Genomic DNA, 16227 nt, shown 5'->3' on the forward strand with positions numbered 1-16227 from the left:
ATGGCCCTTCATTATAACAGGAGAAAGTTATAGATGTGTCTGGTTTTAAACAGATGTACTGTCAGGGAAAGGTGTTGGAAAGAATAGAAATGAAGATCTGGGATAGGGTGGAAGGCAGGAGAGATAAAATGGCCAATCTGTTGCTTAATCGGGGATTTATCAACTCTTTTGCCATTCAATCATTCCTGCTTGAAATGGGAAACTTTGCTGGCCAAGAAAAGGACCCCAGAGAAGACAAAGGCCGGTGTGCTGTGCCTCTTCACAGTCAGGCAGGGGGACAGAGAAGGGGAAGAGAATTAAAGCAATAGAAGGATGGAAGCTCAGAATTACTACAAAGACTAAACTGAAGTGTTCCACTGAGTTTGTTCAAAACGGTAATGCCTATTCAAGACACGCAAGTCTCCTCTGCAATGGGTAAACTGAGTGAGTGTTTTGTGGAACACCTTCATTCAGTCTGGAAGTGTGACCCTGAGCTTCCAACTGCCTGTCAATTTAACTCACCACCTTGCCCTTTCTGTTGTCCTCCTCACACACTGTTCCAATGATGTTCAACACAAGTCAGAGGAACAGAAACTCATCTTTCGATTGGTCACTTTACAATCCTGCATTCAAATGTTGATCCAACAATTTCACATTACAACCGCTGCTCTCATTGTGGTTTTTCTTTCTTGGTTGGCAGCTGTTTGTGATGATTCTTTATTTGTTCAATAACTCCTCCTCAAGGCCCATCTTTTGTTTCTTTATTTATTCCCTTTCATCTTGGTCTATTATCCCTTTTGTCATTAAATCTCTCCTATCCTATCACAGATTTTCCCCGTTGTTCTATCCCCAACCCTGTTTCTCTGCCTCGGTATTTCCTTTTAAATTTATTACATTTATAACTTTTCCAAGTTCTGATGAAGAGTTGTCAACCTGAACTATTAAGACTGTTTTTACCCCAACAGATGCTGCATGACTTGCTGAGTTCTTCCAGCTTTTCCTGTTTTTATTTCTGATTTACAGCATCCATAGTATTTGGATTTTTTTGCGAAGAATAAGTCTCCTGCTTTTTTTTCTAGCCAGTCCCATGGCTGATAGGAACAGGTTCGGTCTTGGTTAAATGTCTCAGATGGCATCTGTGACAGCCCTTAAACATATAAGAAAGAGGAGCAGGAGTAGGCCATTTGGCCTCTTGAATCTGCTCTGTCCAGTCATTAAGATGTGACTGTGGCCTGAACTCCACTTTGCTGCCTGTCCCCATAACCCTAACTCTCTTACAGATAAAGCATTTTGTCTAATTCAGCTTTTGAACATATTCATCAACACAGTCTCCACCCCACCCTGGGAAGAAAATTCCACATACTAAACGCTGAGAGAAAAAAAAACCCATCTTTGTCTTAAAAATCGGAAAGCTTTTATTTTGGAACGGTGCCTGCCGGTTCCAGGTTTCCCCTCCAGGAGAAACTTCAATAAGATCACCTTTCATTCTTCTAAACTCCAATAAGAATAGGCCCAACTTGCTGAACCTTTCCTCATAAAACAGACCCCTTCATCCCAGGAATCAGCCTACTAAACCTTTCCCAACTGCATCAAGTGCAAGTATGTCCTTCCTTGAGGAAGGAGAGCAAAACTGTAGGCAGTACTCCAGGTACAATGCTCTGTACAGCTGTAGCAAGAATTCCCTATTTTTGTACTCCATCTCCCGCAATAAAGGCCAACATTTCATTTGCTTCTCCATTCCTTTAGTTTCGCACTGGAATATCGGCTTAGATTATACATACTCAAGTTCCTGGAGTGGTGGGGGGGGGGGGGGGGGTGAGGCTTGAACTTACTAACATTTGACACAGAGGAGAGCACTACCAGTATGGGCTTGGCTCAATATCTGTTCCACAAAATGGAGGCAGAGTCCAATAGAAATTGCAATAAAAATTGAAAAGGGAAATAGTTACTGACTAGTAAAATTACCTTGTACCCTGCGATCTGCCCAAACCCAGTAACTTGCTTTCTGTCCTTTACATTCAAACACCTCAGCAATACAGATCACTCTACCCTCACTCTGTACAAACAAGCCTCTGCTGAATGGAAACAAAAAATGCGGGAAAAACTCAGCAGGTCTGGCAGCATCTGTGGAAAGAGAAATAGAGTTAAGGTTTTGAGTCCAATATAACTCTCCTATGGAACTGGTTTTTTAAATACTTGTGCCGTCTTGGGTTTTAGCATTTGGCTTGAAGAATAGTGGTGCAATGAAATTCTGCAACGGGCAATTTTGTTGACCTTTTCTGCGTTACGAACTGATCTCTGATTATTGACCAATTTGTCACAAGTTCATAGACACTCAAGTCCAAAAGGAAGTGCCCACATCCTTCACATGGAGGATCTCGGAATGTAAGTGCAGGAGCCAGCACTGTATAGAGCCTCACATCAAAACAATGTGTTTGGATGCTGACCTGAGCTACTCACCCCTTCTCAGGTTGAGGCTATTATCTGGGCTGGTCGCCTTGTGTGAGGGAAGAAAAGCAGGCTCCCTGTACCCTGATCACTACCTGGGGCCCATGCCATGAACCGCTTGTCCACAGTTATGCAAGGGCAGATTCAGGGTGCAGCCTCCCACAGTCAAATATCCCAGCTGGCACTTCCAATTCTGTCTTACACACATGGAATAGGTGGGACAGAGGTAAATAATACAAGTGTTTCCCTGCATGCATAAGAGAAAGGCTGAATGCTGAGAGGGAAAAGAGGACATGGGAAGACACTAATCCAGTCAAAGCCTGGGCTGTTGTCATGCAGCACTCCAAGATAGAGCAGCCCCATGGTATCAGCACCCCATCCACCACCTTAAACATTCACTCCTGCCACCACCGGTGCACAGTGACAGCAGTGTATAATATGTACAAGAGGCACTACAGCAAATTGACAGCACCCTCCAAACCCATGGCCTCTACCATCTAGAAAGATATGGGGCAAGAGCAACAGACACATGGGAAGACCACCGCCTGCAAATCCCCCCCTCCACTATCCTGATTTGGAACCATATTGCTGTTCCTTCAGCGTCGCTGGCTCAAAATGCTGCAATTCCCTCCCTAACAGCACTTTGGGACAGCAGCATTTCCAGGCTTTCTCAAGGGTAATTAGGTGGTTGGGGGGGAGGGGTGGTATCGGATTTAGTTGCTCACAGAAGTCAAACCCACTGAAACCCATCTCCCTCAGGAAACGCCACAGGACCTCAACGAAAGTGCTGCTCCTTATCGGGGAACCATGGTTACAGGCAGGTTCCAGTTTCCAAGCAGATACCGAGATTAGATTAATGGTTTGCCTCTTTTGTATGTACCAGGCAAAACAAATATACCAGAAAGGGTGTTAAATGAACCGGTGTGGGCTTTCTCGATGCGTCACACTCAAATTAATATTAATCACTTTGCTGGTTAGGGTGTGTTGGAGTTCTGGACAGACTGATACAAACACGTACTTGTGCATAACTAAAATAGAAACAACATACTGTGGATTCTGGAAATCAGAAATAAAAACAGAAAGTACTCAGTCACACCTCATCCCCTTCCTTAGGCACCTCCCCACGTAAGCGTAGGTGGTGTAATGCTGGCCCCAATACCCTCTTCCCCCGTCCTCACTGCCCAAAGCCTCAAACACACCTTCCAGATGAAGCAGTGATTGTACATCCTTTAACTCAGCCTCTTGTACTCACTACTCACAATGAGGTCTCCTTGACACTGTGGAGACCAAACACAAACTGGGTGACCCGCTTTGTGGAACACTGCCTTTCAGGCCCCAAGAATGACCCCCCACCTCCTGGTCAGTTGCCATTTAAATTCACCACCTTGCTCTCATACCCTTGGCTTCCTTCAATACTCCAGTGAAGCCCAACGCAAACGTGAGGCTTCTGATTACTCTACAGCTTTCTGGACTCCAGTGAGTTAAGCACCTTCAGGCCATGAATTCTATCCTCCAGTTTGTATTTTTTCCCTAGTGCCAGTCTTTCTCTCGTTCCCTTGCTTTGCTTTCAGACAGCATTTATACTGCTATCAGCACACTCTGCCATTTTGTTTTCAGACAATGCTGACCTTTATTCTGCCAGTAATATCTACTCTGGATCAATGTTTTGCCCTTTAGTACTACCATCCCCACTCTCTTTGTTTTTTATCCAGTGATATCTTTGTAATTTAACCTCCCCACCTTCTAACCTGTACCTAACCTTCCCTTTTTGCTCCATCTGACCTTCATCTTTATCAACAGCATAAAACCCATCATATTTCTGCCTCTCTTGCGTTCTGAAGAAGCGTTATCTTGCACTCAAAACATTAACTCAGTTTCTCACTCCACGTATGCTGCCAGAGAGCATTTTCTGTTTTCGAGCACACTCGGGGTCAGTTGCTGTACAGGGCTGGAGAAAATCTGACAATATCTAGGACTGCACAGCACTAAGTACAAGCGTGTCATGTTAACACAGTAACTGAATGAGAACGAAGCATTTCTGACTGGTACCACACCCAGAGAAACTGTCTACCTCCCCAAACTGATGCGAATGATTTGTGCAAAAGACATGAGCCCATGATAATTATGACTTAGCAAGCACAGGGATTTTGCTGTGAAAAATTATTCAAGCCTCTTCCTCTGTTGTCCTGTGAGAAGGACATTAAGCCCCATACATCAGAACACCGCATTTTCCAAATATGTGCATTTGGCTGAGCGTTTCCGACTGACATCACCGAGACATGCAAACAAAGAACCCGATAAGAACTTATACATTAAACTGAGGTTCTGCTTAAAAGAACAGGGAGTGGTTGATAACACAGTTGACAAATGCACTTGCGAGTGTGGTATAGAGTCATGCCAGACCAGGCAGGGCCCAAGTTGCTTAACTTCAACTGGGGCAATAACTCAAGATTCTCCTGGCTGCCAAGAGGCAGGAGGTGGGTCGTAGGGGGAGAGAAAAGAGAATATTAAAGAGTATTTGGCCTGGTCTCTCTCCAGTTGGCTGTATTCTGGACATGAGGTAAAGGCAGGATCGAGCTCAACTATAACCTCCCCCTCCTTCCTGAGTCAGATAACTGGCAATGTCTGGCCTGGAATGGCAGGTGAGGCCTAAACCACGATTTATTGCTCCATTCAATGCCAGGATTCCCATCACAAAACAAGCCATAGGTCTCACCCAACCCATCAGGGTGAAGGTCCCAGGCAGAAGGGAGCAAGACAATCTAAAATCCATTGCCACATCACCCAATGATAATCACAAAGCATCCAAGGCTTGGGAGTCCATCACCTGACAGTTTTCTTGACACTAGGCAGTGGTTAGTTCACGCAGAACAAAGAAAATATCAATGGATGAGCATTCATGATGTGTCAACAAACTCTACAATGCTGAACAATGAATGAGTTGTTAGAGATGGTAACTCCACAATGTCACTGAACATTCTCACTTTGGACAATTATAACATAGAACATAGAACACTACAGCACAAACAGGCCCTTGGGCCCACGAGTTGCGCCGATCACATCAACTCCTATCTATAACCCCCAATCCCATAAAACCCCATATACTCATCCAGAAGTCTTTTAAAAGACCCCAGCGAGTTCGCCTCCACCACCACTGACGGCAGCCGATTCCATTCACTCACCACCCTCTGAGTGAAAAACTTACCCCTAACATCACTTCTGTACTTTCCTCCCCGCACCTTAAACCTGTGTCCTCTCATAGCGACCATTTCAACCCGGGGAAATAGCCTTTGAGAATCCACCCTATCTATTCCTCTCAACATTTTATAAACCTCTATCAGGTCGCCTCTCAACCTTGGTCTCTCCAGGGAAAAGAGACCCAGTTCCCTCAACCTAACTTCATAAGGCATGCCTCCCAGTCCAGGCAACATCCTTGTAAATCTCCTCTGTACCCTTTCAATAGCTTCTACGTCCTTCCTATAGTGAGGCGACCAGAACTGCGCACAGTACTCCAAATGAGGCCTGACAAGGGTCTTATAAAGTTGCAGCATTACCTCCCGACTCCTAAACTCAATCCCTCGATTTATGAAGGCCAGTACACCATACACCTTCTTGACCACATCCTCCACCTGCGAGGCCGATTTAAGAGTCCTGTGGACCCGGACCCCAAGATCCTTCTGCTCCTCAACACTACCAAGACTCCTGCCCTTGATAGTGTACTCATTCATCCCATTGGTTCTGCCAAAATGGACGACTACGCATTTATCCGCGTTGAAGTCCATCTGCCACTTCTCCGCCCAGTCCTGCATCCTATTTATGTCCTGCTGCAACTTTTGCCATCCTTCCAGACCATCCACAACACCACCGACCTTCGTGTCATCAGCGAACTTACTTACCCATCCCTCCACTTCCTCATCCAGGTCATTTATGAAAATGACAAACAGCAAGGGTCCTAGAACAGATCCCTGGGGCACTCCACTGGTGACTGACCTCCATTCAGAAAAAGACCCATCCACAACCACTCTCTGCCTTCTGCAGGCAAGCCAGTTCTTGATCCACAAGGCCAAAGGCCCTTGGATCCCATGCCCTCTCACCTTCTCAAGAAGTCTTGCATGGGGGACCTTATCAAACGCCTTGCTGAAGTCCATGTACACCACGTCCACGGCACTTCCTTCGTCAATGTGTTCAGTCACATTATCGAAGAACTCAACAAGGCTCGTAAGGCACGACCTGCCCTTGACAAATCCATGCTGACTATTCCTGATCATGTCAAACCTCTCCAAATGGTCGTAAATCTTGTCCCTCAGAAGCCTTTCCATCAGCTTACCAACCACTGAGGTCAGACTCACCGGTCGGTAATTTCCCAGGCTATCTCTGTTCCCTTTCTTGAAAATAGGGACTACATCCGCAATCCTCCAATCTTCCGGAACCTCTCCCGTCTCCATTGACGACGCAAAGATCATTGCCAGGGGCTCTGCAATCACTTCCCTCGCCTCCCACAGTATCCTGGGGTATATCCCATCTGGTCCCGGCGACTTATCAATCTTGATAGAATTCAAAAGTTCTAATACATCCTCCACCTTAATATCCACAAACTCAATCTTTTCCATCTGCTGCAAATCCGTGGCAACAGGGACTGGGATTAAGAGGACCTTTGCAAAATGCCAAATATTCTGTGGGACGCAATCAATGGAAGAGAAGGGCTGTGTCATTAGAGATATCAGGCCAGGGTTATTAGTGAGCATGTTAGCATGAATGGAATTTATGGAGGTTTTCTCAAATTGCCTTTATGGATTAGACTGCAAATCTAGAGTTTTAGGTCAGGAGATCAAATGCACAGGGCAGGGACATGATACAGGGGTGGGTCGATAGTAGGGAAGGGTGGGCTGTGGGGCAAGATTTCCAGCGATTGGGCATAGTCTGTTCTTGGTAGATATCGTCAATGAGAATGTATAGACCATGAAAAGGCAGACAGGGCATGTGGTCTGTAGAGTTTGGCCAACATGGCTTTTTCTTATTTCATTTTCAGGCATACATTTTAAACATCAAGCGATGGTGTAAAAGGAGCAACGTCAAATCAGCCTCCTGTTGTACACCATTGCTCGACTTTCCTTTCACTGAATAGGCAGAATCAGACAAAACGTACGTTAGGCGACTAGATCGATACTTCACACCATTGGCCAAAGGGAAACTCACCCCAAACTGTGGGGAACAAACCCATCATCTTCCTTTCATTATGACTGCTAAAACATAATACACAGTATTACTCTCTCCACGGACTTACTACTATGGTAGGCGGAGAGCAAACAGTAACAATGCTAGTCACACTGACAGCATAGTGAAGGTACCAATGAGGTGCAATAAACCTCTCAAGAACGCGTGTGTGTCTAAGAGAGAGAGAGAGAGAAAGCACGTGTGTGTGTGCGCCCATGTCTCAGTGTGTGCATGTCCATGTCCATATATGCGTGTCCATCTGTCCATTAGCACATATGCCACCAGCAGCAAGAGTGACGTGGCCAGTACACCATCTCTTAAAGACACTTGAAGCAGCAATGAAATATGCTGAAGAAGCAATCTGTTTATTGTGTTTCACACGGTGGGGGACGGGATACAGTTCTCGAATAATGATACAAATACAATTAGTGATTCCAGTGGAGAGCGGCCCACCGCAGAGATTCTGCTAATGAATGAACTCTAACAGGATGTAGACTGTTCTCTCAACATGCTCCCTTTCAGTACATTCCTCAATGGAGATCACTAAATGTGCCCTCTGCAAAAATCTGAATATAAATCACGATCAGCTATAAACAATCCTATCTCCATCAAAGTACAGTACAGACTGACTACAACAGTTTGTTAATAACATGGACAGGCTCCAATCTGATATCCCCCTTCAGTCCACCAGCAATAAACAGGCCAAGTACAGGTACTGCATGGGATAATAGGTGACAGTGTGAATCTTCCCTCGCAGTTGTACTATGCTGTATAAGCTCCTGGCTTATCATTCACAATGCATGAAATGAAAATGAAAGTTGCCATAGTCTAAGAGGAGCATAGGCTGCTCTCCCCTTTGACAATGGTGGTGATTTAACCTGAGGATTACCACACCTCAAGTGAGGGATAAGGTTGAGATGGCGGGGCCTTCATGGATAACCTCAGCCAGGACAAGAATTGAATTGCTGTTGGCGTTGTCCTGCATCACTATTGTAGCTTCCAGCCAACTGAACTAAACTGACCGCCCCCCCCCCCCCCCCTCAATCATTCTACATGCTGTGGTCTGAGAGGCCAAAGATACACATCATAGAGGTTTACAGCATGGAAACAGACCCTCCCTGACCTCCCACAATGTCCTGGGATGTACTTCATCAGGTCCTGGGGATTTATCTACCTTGTTGCACTTTAAGACTTCCAGCACCTCTTTCTCTAAGATGTACACTCCTCAAGACATCACTGTTTATTTCCCCAAGTTCCCTAACATCCATGCTTTTCTCAATAGCAAATATTTATGAGAAATATTTATTTAGGATCTCACCCACCTCTTGTGGATCAGCACACAGATGGCCTTGTTGATTCTTAAAAGGCCTTACTCTCTCCCTTTTTACTGTTTTGCCCTTTGTGGATTAGTAGAAGCTCTTTGCATTCTCCTTTGCCTTATCTGCCAAAACAATCTCGTGTCCCCTTTTTGTCCTCCTGATTTCTCTCTTAACTTTACTCCTATGCTTTTCAAGGAATTCACTTGATCCCAGTGGCCTATGCATGTCATAAGCCTCTTTCTTCTTCTTGACCAGGGCCTTAATATCCCGAGTCATCCAGAATTCCATACTTCTGCCAGCCTTGCCCTTCGGTCTAAGAGGAATGTGTTTACCCTGAGCCCTGGTTAACACACTTTTGAAAGCCTACCACTTATCCCAAAGGGTGGGCTGTGATTAGATTTTACAGTGCCCCACCATCTCAGGTCCCAGAATTGGATTTCACAGCTCTGAGAGGCACAGACACACAAGCAGAAACACTGACTCCAACTCTGATATCTTAGAAGAATGGATAACACCCTGACTGGGGAGAGTCCCACTGCTAGGAAGTGAGTACATATGGTGAAAGCATAACTGAATTGATCTGTGATGCCTCCCACCATTAACAAGCCTGCCAATACTCACATCGATTGGGTCAACCAGCTGAGAATGGCTGATAATGTGAAACTTTCCCCCAACAGTGAGATTTTGTCTTCAACAGAGAGGAGATCAGGAGATCAGAAGAACACTATAACTTAATTCGGCATCATCTGAGAGGGAGTAAAGGGGGTTAACAAGGTTAAGATCTGGTCCTGGATAGTCACAGTGTCAGCTGATAGGCAGAAGAGGTTCACTGACAAATACAACGTTACATCAACGGCACCATCTCTTAAAGAAACTCCTCCTCTTCCTGTCAGCTGACTCCGTTAAACAATATCACAAAGCCATTCTTATTAAAATACGTTAAAAAAATAAATTTCATAATTATTTTTTAAGCACACACATCTCCAACTTATCTTTTCACATGTCCCATATTCAGTAAGTGACAGGGTCCAAGATGAGTTACGACTGTGCAAAGGCAACGTCACTTTGATTTTAAAACTCAAAAGCATAAATAAGAAGTCCTTCTCTTTTGGTTGAATGTTAAGTTCAGCATGCAGGTAGTTCTTGCTACCAACCTGCTGCTCTGCTGGTGGATGAGCTCCAAACACTGGTTCCCTGAGAGAGAGACGGCTCGGCACTTTGCCGGGGTGCAATCGCCGGCTTCGAGGTCGACGCTTTCATGACAAACTCTTCCGACACATCCTCAAAGGACGAGATGTCCAGATCACTCTCTTCCTCGTCTGACAGCTGCCAACAGAGTGCAGAAATGTGTTAAACGCCTATCGCGAAAGGGGTGGCCCACTGGTACAGCATGAAAACCCGCTGAATCCTGAGAGTGGATGTAGCGAGGGATGAGTGCATTAGTAAGTGAATGAAAGTCTGTCTACATGAGTGACAATGAGTATGTGAGTGAGTTTACACGTGCATCTAACAAGCCCCGGAAATGTCCTTGGATCAAATATTCCAAAAGGGCTCACCCTAAAACCACAGAAAACTCAGGGCAGTGAGCGATGCCCGGTGAGCAGGGTAGGAAGGATAATAACTAAATCCCTTGGGGTTCGAGTCGAATCAAAGTAGTTTGGGCAAAAACATGGGGTTATGCCAGCAGAAGCCTTTATTCTTAAGTTGTATTTTTTTTTGTGTGTTCACCGGAAATGGAAGGATTTAAATCATGCTAACCAGTCAAGTGTTGTGCGGCATCATTTAAACTAGTTTAGTTAGTGCTCTTGTACTAGGAGCATTTTAATAATACAATTTGAGCCAAAGCCACATCTGTGTAAATCAATCCTTCATAAAATCTTAAAGTCACGGTGGTTAGCATTGTTGCCTCACAGCGTCAGGAATCTGGATTCAATTCTGGCCTTGGGTGACTGGTGAAGTTTGCACATTCTTCCCATGTCTGCAAGGGTTTCCTCCTGCACTCCAAAGATGTGCAGGTTAGGTTAATTGACCATGCTGAATTGTCCATTAGTGTCCAAAGATGTGTGGGTTAGGGGGATTAGCCATGGTAAATGCATGGATTACATCTCAATCATGTCCCTGCTCAGTCTCCGCTGCTCCAAGGAAAACAACCTCATTCAATCTAATCTCTCTTCATAACTAAAACTCTCCAACCAGGCACATCCTGGTAAATCTCCTCTGCATCCTTTCCAGTGCTATCACATCTCTCCTATAACGTGGATTCCAGAATTGCATTCAATACTCTAACTCATCCTAACCAACATTTTATAGTTTCAGAATAACCTCCCTGTTCTTTTCTAGGGAGCAGAAGATATTTTCCCCCTTGTTAATAACTCGCAGCATCATTTCCCCATTCTTTCACTCCTTTTCCCACCATCAAAAGGTCAAATAATCTGTGTAGACAGAAAAACATTGTCCAACAAAAGCCTTCTCCTACCCTAGAAAGCATCTGAATATTGACGAATTATTTATAGATTGCAATGTGGAGGGTATAAAAAAGAAACTGAACACAAAACCTGCCAATTCATGACCTTTTGGACTCATTACCTGCAACTTCTTGACGACGGTGGTGTTTTCTGGTGCAGTGCGAGATGCAGCTTGGGATGGAGGTATGAGTTTAACACCCCCGACGGGTTTCTTTGCTGGAGAGCTGAGCTGTTTCTCCAAACTCTTTGCCAAGTTTTGAACCATAGTTCCTAGGAGACAAGGAGAAAGAAAGCAGCACAATGAGGAAACACGGTGCTGAGCACACTTCATGACCAGTGGTCTCTCATCAATACCACCAAATACCACCACCACCATGGTCAAAACTGCCACCTCCACATACACTGTCAACGCCAACACCTTTGTCAACATGATTGAAAAACGTCAGCATCAAAAACCTCATCGACAAAATCAAATTCCAACTCATCAATGACCAATCCTTCATAGCCACCTTTGGTTCATTCACTCTCATTGTGAATATCACTGGCAAGGTATCAGTGGCCTATCCGACATAGCCTTGTTAGTAGGCGGTGGTAACAGATGACGTGCGAGGCCATTTTAGAATTCATGAGCCAATAAACTGCACTAATGCGGGACTGGAGTCACATGTCAACCTGAAGGACATTAATGAACTGGTTGAGTTCTTATGTCAATCTGACAGCTTCACGCCCATTTGCACTGATTCTGCTTTTTATTTCATCTTCTCTCCAAACTGAATTTAGATTGCCAAGCTTCCCGCTGTAGGATTTTGCTTCACATTCTCTGCTTTACACGATAACAAGATAACCACTTCACTACAGTACTAGTCACTGGAATTCTCGCTCATGTCGCATTGTGTGCTGTGTCACATGCTCACCCCCACAGGGCTTCCATTGATCTGGTCATACGCCTTGCACAAATTGGGTGGGACTTAGCAAATCCCAGCATCATTGCAAAAGCACACATATGCTGAGTTGTTCAAACCCACTTTGAAGAGACGAGTAACAGCAGGGCACTGGCAATACCTGGTGGTGTGCGGACCACAGGGGGTCCCGCAGCGGGTGGGCTCAGCAACTCTGTCGAGATGTCAGTGTCCGACCAATCGTCATCGTCGCTCATGGTTGCCTGACTCTGCTTCGGTTTTGATTGGATAACACGGACCTGAGTGGCATCTTTGACTCCAACATTGGTGACATAAGCACTGTCCACAACCGAGTCATCGTCAGAAGAGAACGGAGGGGTGCTGCAGAAACATTGTGGGATAGAGGGGAGAGAGGGGTTGAAGAGAAAAGAAAGGCGGAACAATGATGAGTTGCAAAACATTTTGGAGAGATCTCCACGCAATAAGATCACCAAGTGAATTTCTGTTCAGGGCCACAAGCAGAATTGCTGCATCAACAGGTTAGAAGAACCTTTCCCTTATCCAGCCACCCAGCTAACATCATGCCAAGTGGAGCTCAGGAATCTCCCCACAGGAGCGGATGACAAAGACCAATAGTTCCAATAACATTCTTCTATTGAACACTAATCAATAACATTCTTCTATTGAATACTAATCAATAACATTCTTCTATTGAATACTAATCAATAACATTCTTCTATTGAATACTACCAAGCAAGGGGCTGGCATCCACTGGGAACAGGTATACATCCACAGGTAATGGGCTAATGTACATCAAAACAGGCCAGGACCAACCAAGCAGTGAGCCAGTGTCCACCAGTACATTATTCTTCGAATAGTATCCTGGCGCTGCACATTTACGGCACCAAGCTTGCAAAACATTTCTACTGTGGAGCACACCTCCTCCTTTGACACGCTCACATACTGACCAAATCCCCATTATATGGGGGGGATGATAAGGCACCCACTAGCCCACATGCCCTTTGGTATAGTGAAGAAAAAGAGCCAATTAAGGGCCTTACTACATCTCCTCTGCAATCACTGACTGGACAATGGAAGGTGGACAAATGTGGGATGGCCATTTTTTCTCAAGAAAGTTTCCTGCATTCCCACAGTGCCAGAGCGCCAGCCTCTGCTCCCACGGTGCCAGAGTGCCAGCCTCTGCTCCCACGGTGCCAGAGCGCCAGCCTCTGCTCCCACGGTCTGTCTGCATTACATACTCAAAGTATGGCTTGAATCCACCATCTTGGATATAAAAGTGCTCCCACCCGAATGATGGCAGACACTGAATTTTACTGCCTGTTCTAAATTGTGTGAAAAAGCTCTGGAATATGACTCCTAACCACCAGCCCACAGACCCACAACAAAACCGGCCAACGAAGGAGCTCATCATGGAGACAGAGTTGTACCTGGCACTGGGCACAGCAGTGTGGACTGGACTGACCGTTCGATGCCGCGGAGCCGGTTTGGGTACCTCAGTCTGGTAAAGCTTTGTGTCAATTGCATGAGGTGTCTTCACTGCCACTGGTTGTGGCCCCTTGCTTTTGGTGGCTGCTTTCTGTGGTGGGCTGGTGTGTCTCCGTACTGTAAGTAAAGGAGCAGAGCAGATTATTGACAGGAAAAAGACTGAGTTATTCAATTCCTCCAACCTATTAGAATACAAGAACCTAGGAAATAGCAGAAGGCCATTCAGCCCCTTATATCTGCTCCACCTTTCAAAAAGGTCATGGTTAGTCTGATTGTGACCTTAACTTCACTTTCTGGTCTATACCCATAAACCTTTGATTCTCTTGGCGATCAAAAACCTGTCTAAATCAATCCCCCATATATTCAATGTGTTAGGGTACCAGAGCAGAAACCCCAAAGTATGTTATGAAGCCTGATAGCCCGAACAGTTTTTCTATTTTGGCATTAGTGTGATGATAAGGTGCTTCATTCCAGGTGTGATTCTATGGACACATTAGGAAGTTTTTATCAAAACAAATTTTATTTAACAATACAGTTTAACCGTAACAAATTAATTAGCTTAACTTTTACCAATTGAAGTACGTAAACACGGCAAGATACAATTTTTAACTGCTAACCTATCTCTATTAGTTCCAATTTAAGCAATATTCCTCTTATAGGCTTAAGCTTCTCTTCAAAAACAGTTAGCAAACAACACAGGCTTACATGTTTTCTCTTGTTAACAATCTGAGAAGCTTTGAAGTCCTCTAGAGACAGATATAGGGACATTTGCCTTCTGACACACACACACAGCAACCACCAGAAAGAGAGAGAGACCTTTTGCTTCTTTCAGGACGAGACTGAAAAACTGCTCGCTTTCCCCTGCAAACTCAGCTCCTCCTATTAGCACATAACTCTATCTCTTGTCAATAACCTAATTAACTCCTACTCTGAAGCTCCAGGCGAAAACCCAATTAAACAAAGACGTATTAACTCAGATTAAACTGAACACCCCATTATCTGAAACCAATTATTCTCCTACATTCTCAGCATGTGAGCTGGCTGGTGCAGACAAATAGGCACTGTGTAAACCAGAGCTGAATTATAAACATATCCCTTACAAGAAACAAATACATTTCCTAAAGGCACAGTTTCATCAGAAATGATCCAGCTTCCATTGTTCTCTCCAGTACAGAATATAAGAAATTATCAGTCCTAAGAGTGGGGGGGGGGGGGCTTCATTTTAAATGGGAAACTCCTATGTTTAAACTGTACCACCCCAGGGAGGAGGCAATGGCCTAGTGGTATTATCGCTAGATTATTAACCTAAAAATTCAACTAATGTTCTGGGAACCTTAGTTCGAATCCTGCCACAGCAGGTGGTGAAATTTGAATTCAGTAAAAAAAAAAATCTGGAATTAAGAATCTACCAATGACCGTGAAACCACTGTCAATTGTTGGAAAAACCCATCTGGTTCACTAGTGCCCTTTAGGGAGGAAATCTGCCATCTTTACCCGGTCTGGCCTATGTGTGACTCCAGAGCCACAGCAATGTGGCTTACTCTTGACTGCCCTCTAAGGACAAGTAGGGATGGGCAATAAATACTGGCCAGCCAGTGACGCCCATGTCCCACAAATGAATAAAGAGTAGAATCCCAACCTGTTTAACTTTTCCTCATAAGGCAATTCCTCCATACCGGGGAATCATTCTAGTGAACCTCCTCTGAACTGCTTCCAATGAAATAATATATTTCTTTAAATAAGGGAACCAAACTGCTCATAGCACAGCAGGTGTGATCTCACCAGTACCTTGTACAGTTGCATCAAGACTTCCCTATCCTTATACTCCAACCTCCTGGAAATAAGGGCCAGCATTCTATTAACCTTCCTGATTATCAGTTGTACCTGTGTGCTAGCTTTCTGTGTTTGGTGCATGAGTTCCCCCAAGTCCCTTTGCATTGCAGCTTTCTGGAGTTTTTCTCCATTTAAATAATACTATTCGTTTGTTCTCGCTTCCAAAATGAACAACTTCACATTTTCCCACCTTATACTCTATTTGCCAATTTTTGCCCACTTACTAAACCTATCACTATTTCTGTGAACTGTTTCTAACCATCTCACATCTTGCCTTTCTACCTATTTTTGTGTCATCTCCAAATTTGCGGTACACTCGCTTCTTTCTTTCAAGTCATTCATATATTATAAACACTTGCGGTCCCAGCACTGATCCCTGTGGAACCTCATTGGTTACAGGTCACCAACTTGAAAAAGAATCCCATTTGCTGTTTCCTGCCCATTAGCCAATTCTCTATCTATGCCAATATACTACCTCCAACACTATGGACTCTTATGGCTTAATATTTGTGAGGTACCTTTCCTTCTGGAAGTCCAAATACAACACATCCTCTGGTTGACCTC

At 44.6% G+C, this 16227-nt stretch overlaps 1 protein-coding gene across 3 annotated transcripts in view; it reads right to left on the minus strand.

The window, feature by feature from the left end:
• The window catches only part of dzip1l (DAZ interacting zinc finger protein 1-like), a 118092-nt gene that overhangs the window by 49802 nt on the left and 52063 nt on the right, over nt 1–16227 (minus strand). For all 3 annotated transcript variants that reach the window (XM_080185293.1, XM_080185295.1, XM_080185294.1), the window contains 4 exons: nt 13773–13947; nt 12488–12705; nt 11547–11695; nt 10115–10286 (listed from right to left, as the gene is read on the minus strand). In XM_080185293.1, the coding sequence (XP_080041419.1) occupies nt 10115–10286; nt 11547–11695; nt 12488–12705; nt 13773–13947 (714 nt within the window). The remainder of the gene's footprint in view (nt 1–10114; nt 10287–11546; nt 11696–12487; nt 12706–13772; nt 13948–16227) is intronic.

This window comes from Carcharhinus amblyrhynchos, chromosome 3 (genome assembly GCF_965287045.1).
Source record: "Carcharhinus amblyrhynchos chromosome 3, sCarAmb.v2.hapA, whole genome shotgun sequence".
NCBI lineage: Eukaryota > Metazoa > Chordata > Chondrichthyes > Carcharhiniformes > Carcharhinidae > Carcharhinus > Carcharhinus amblyrhynchos.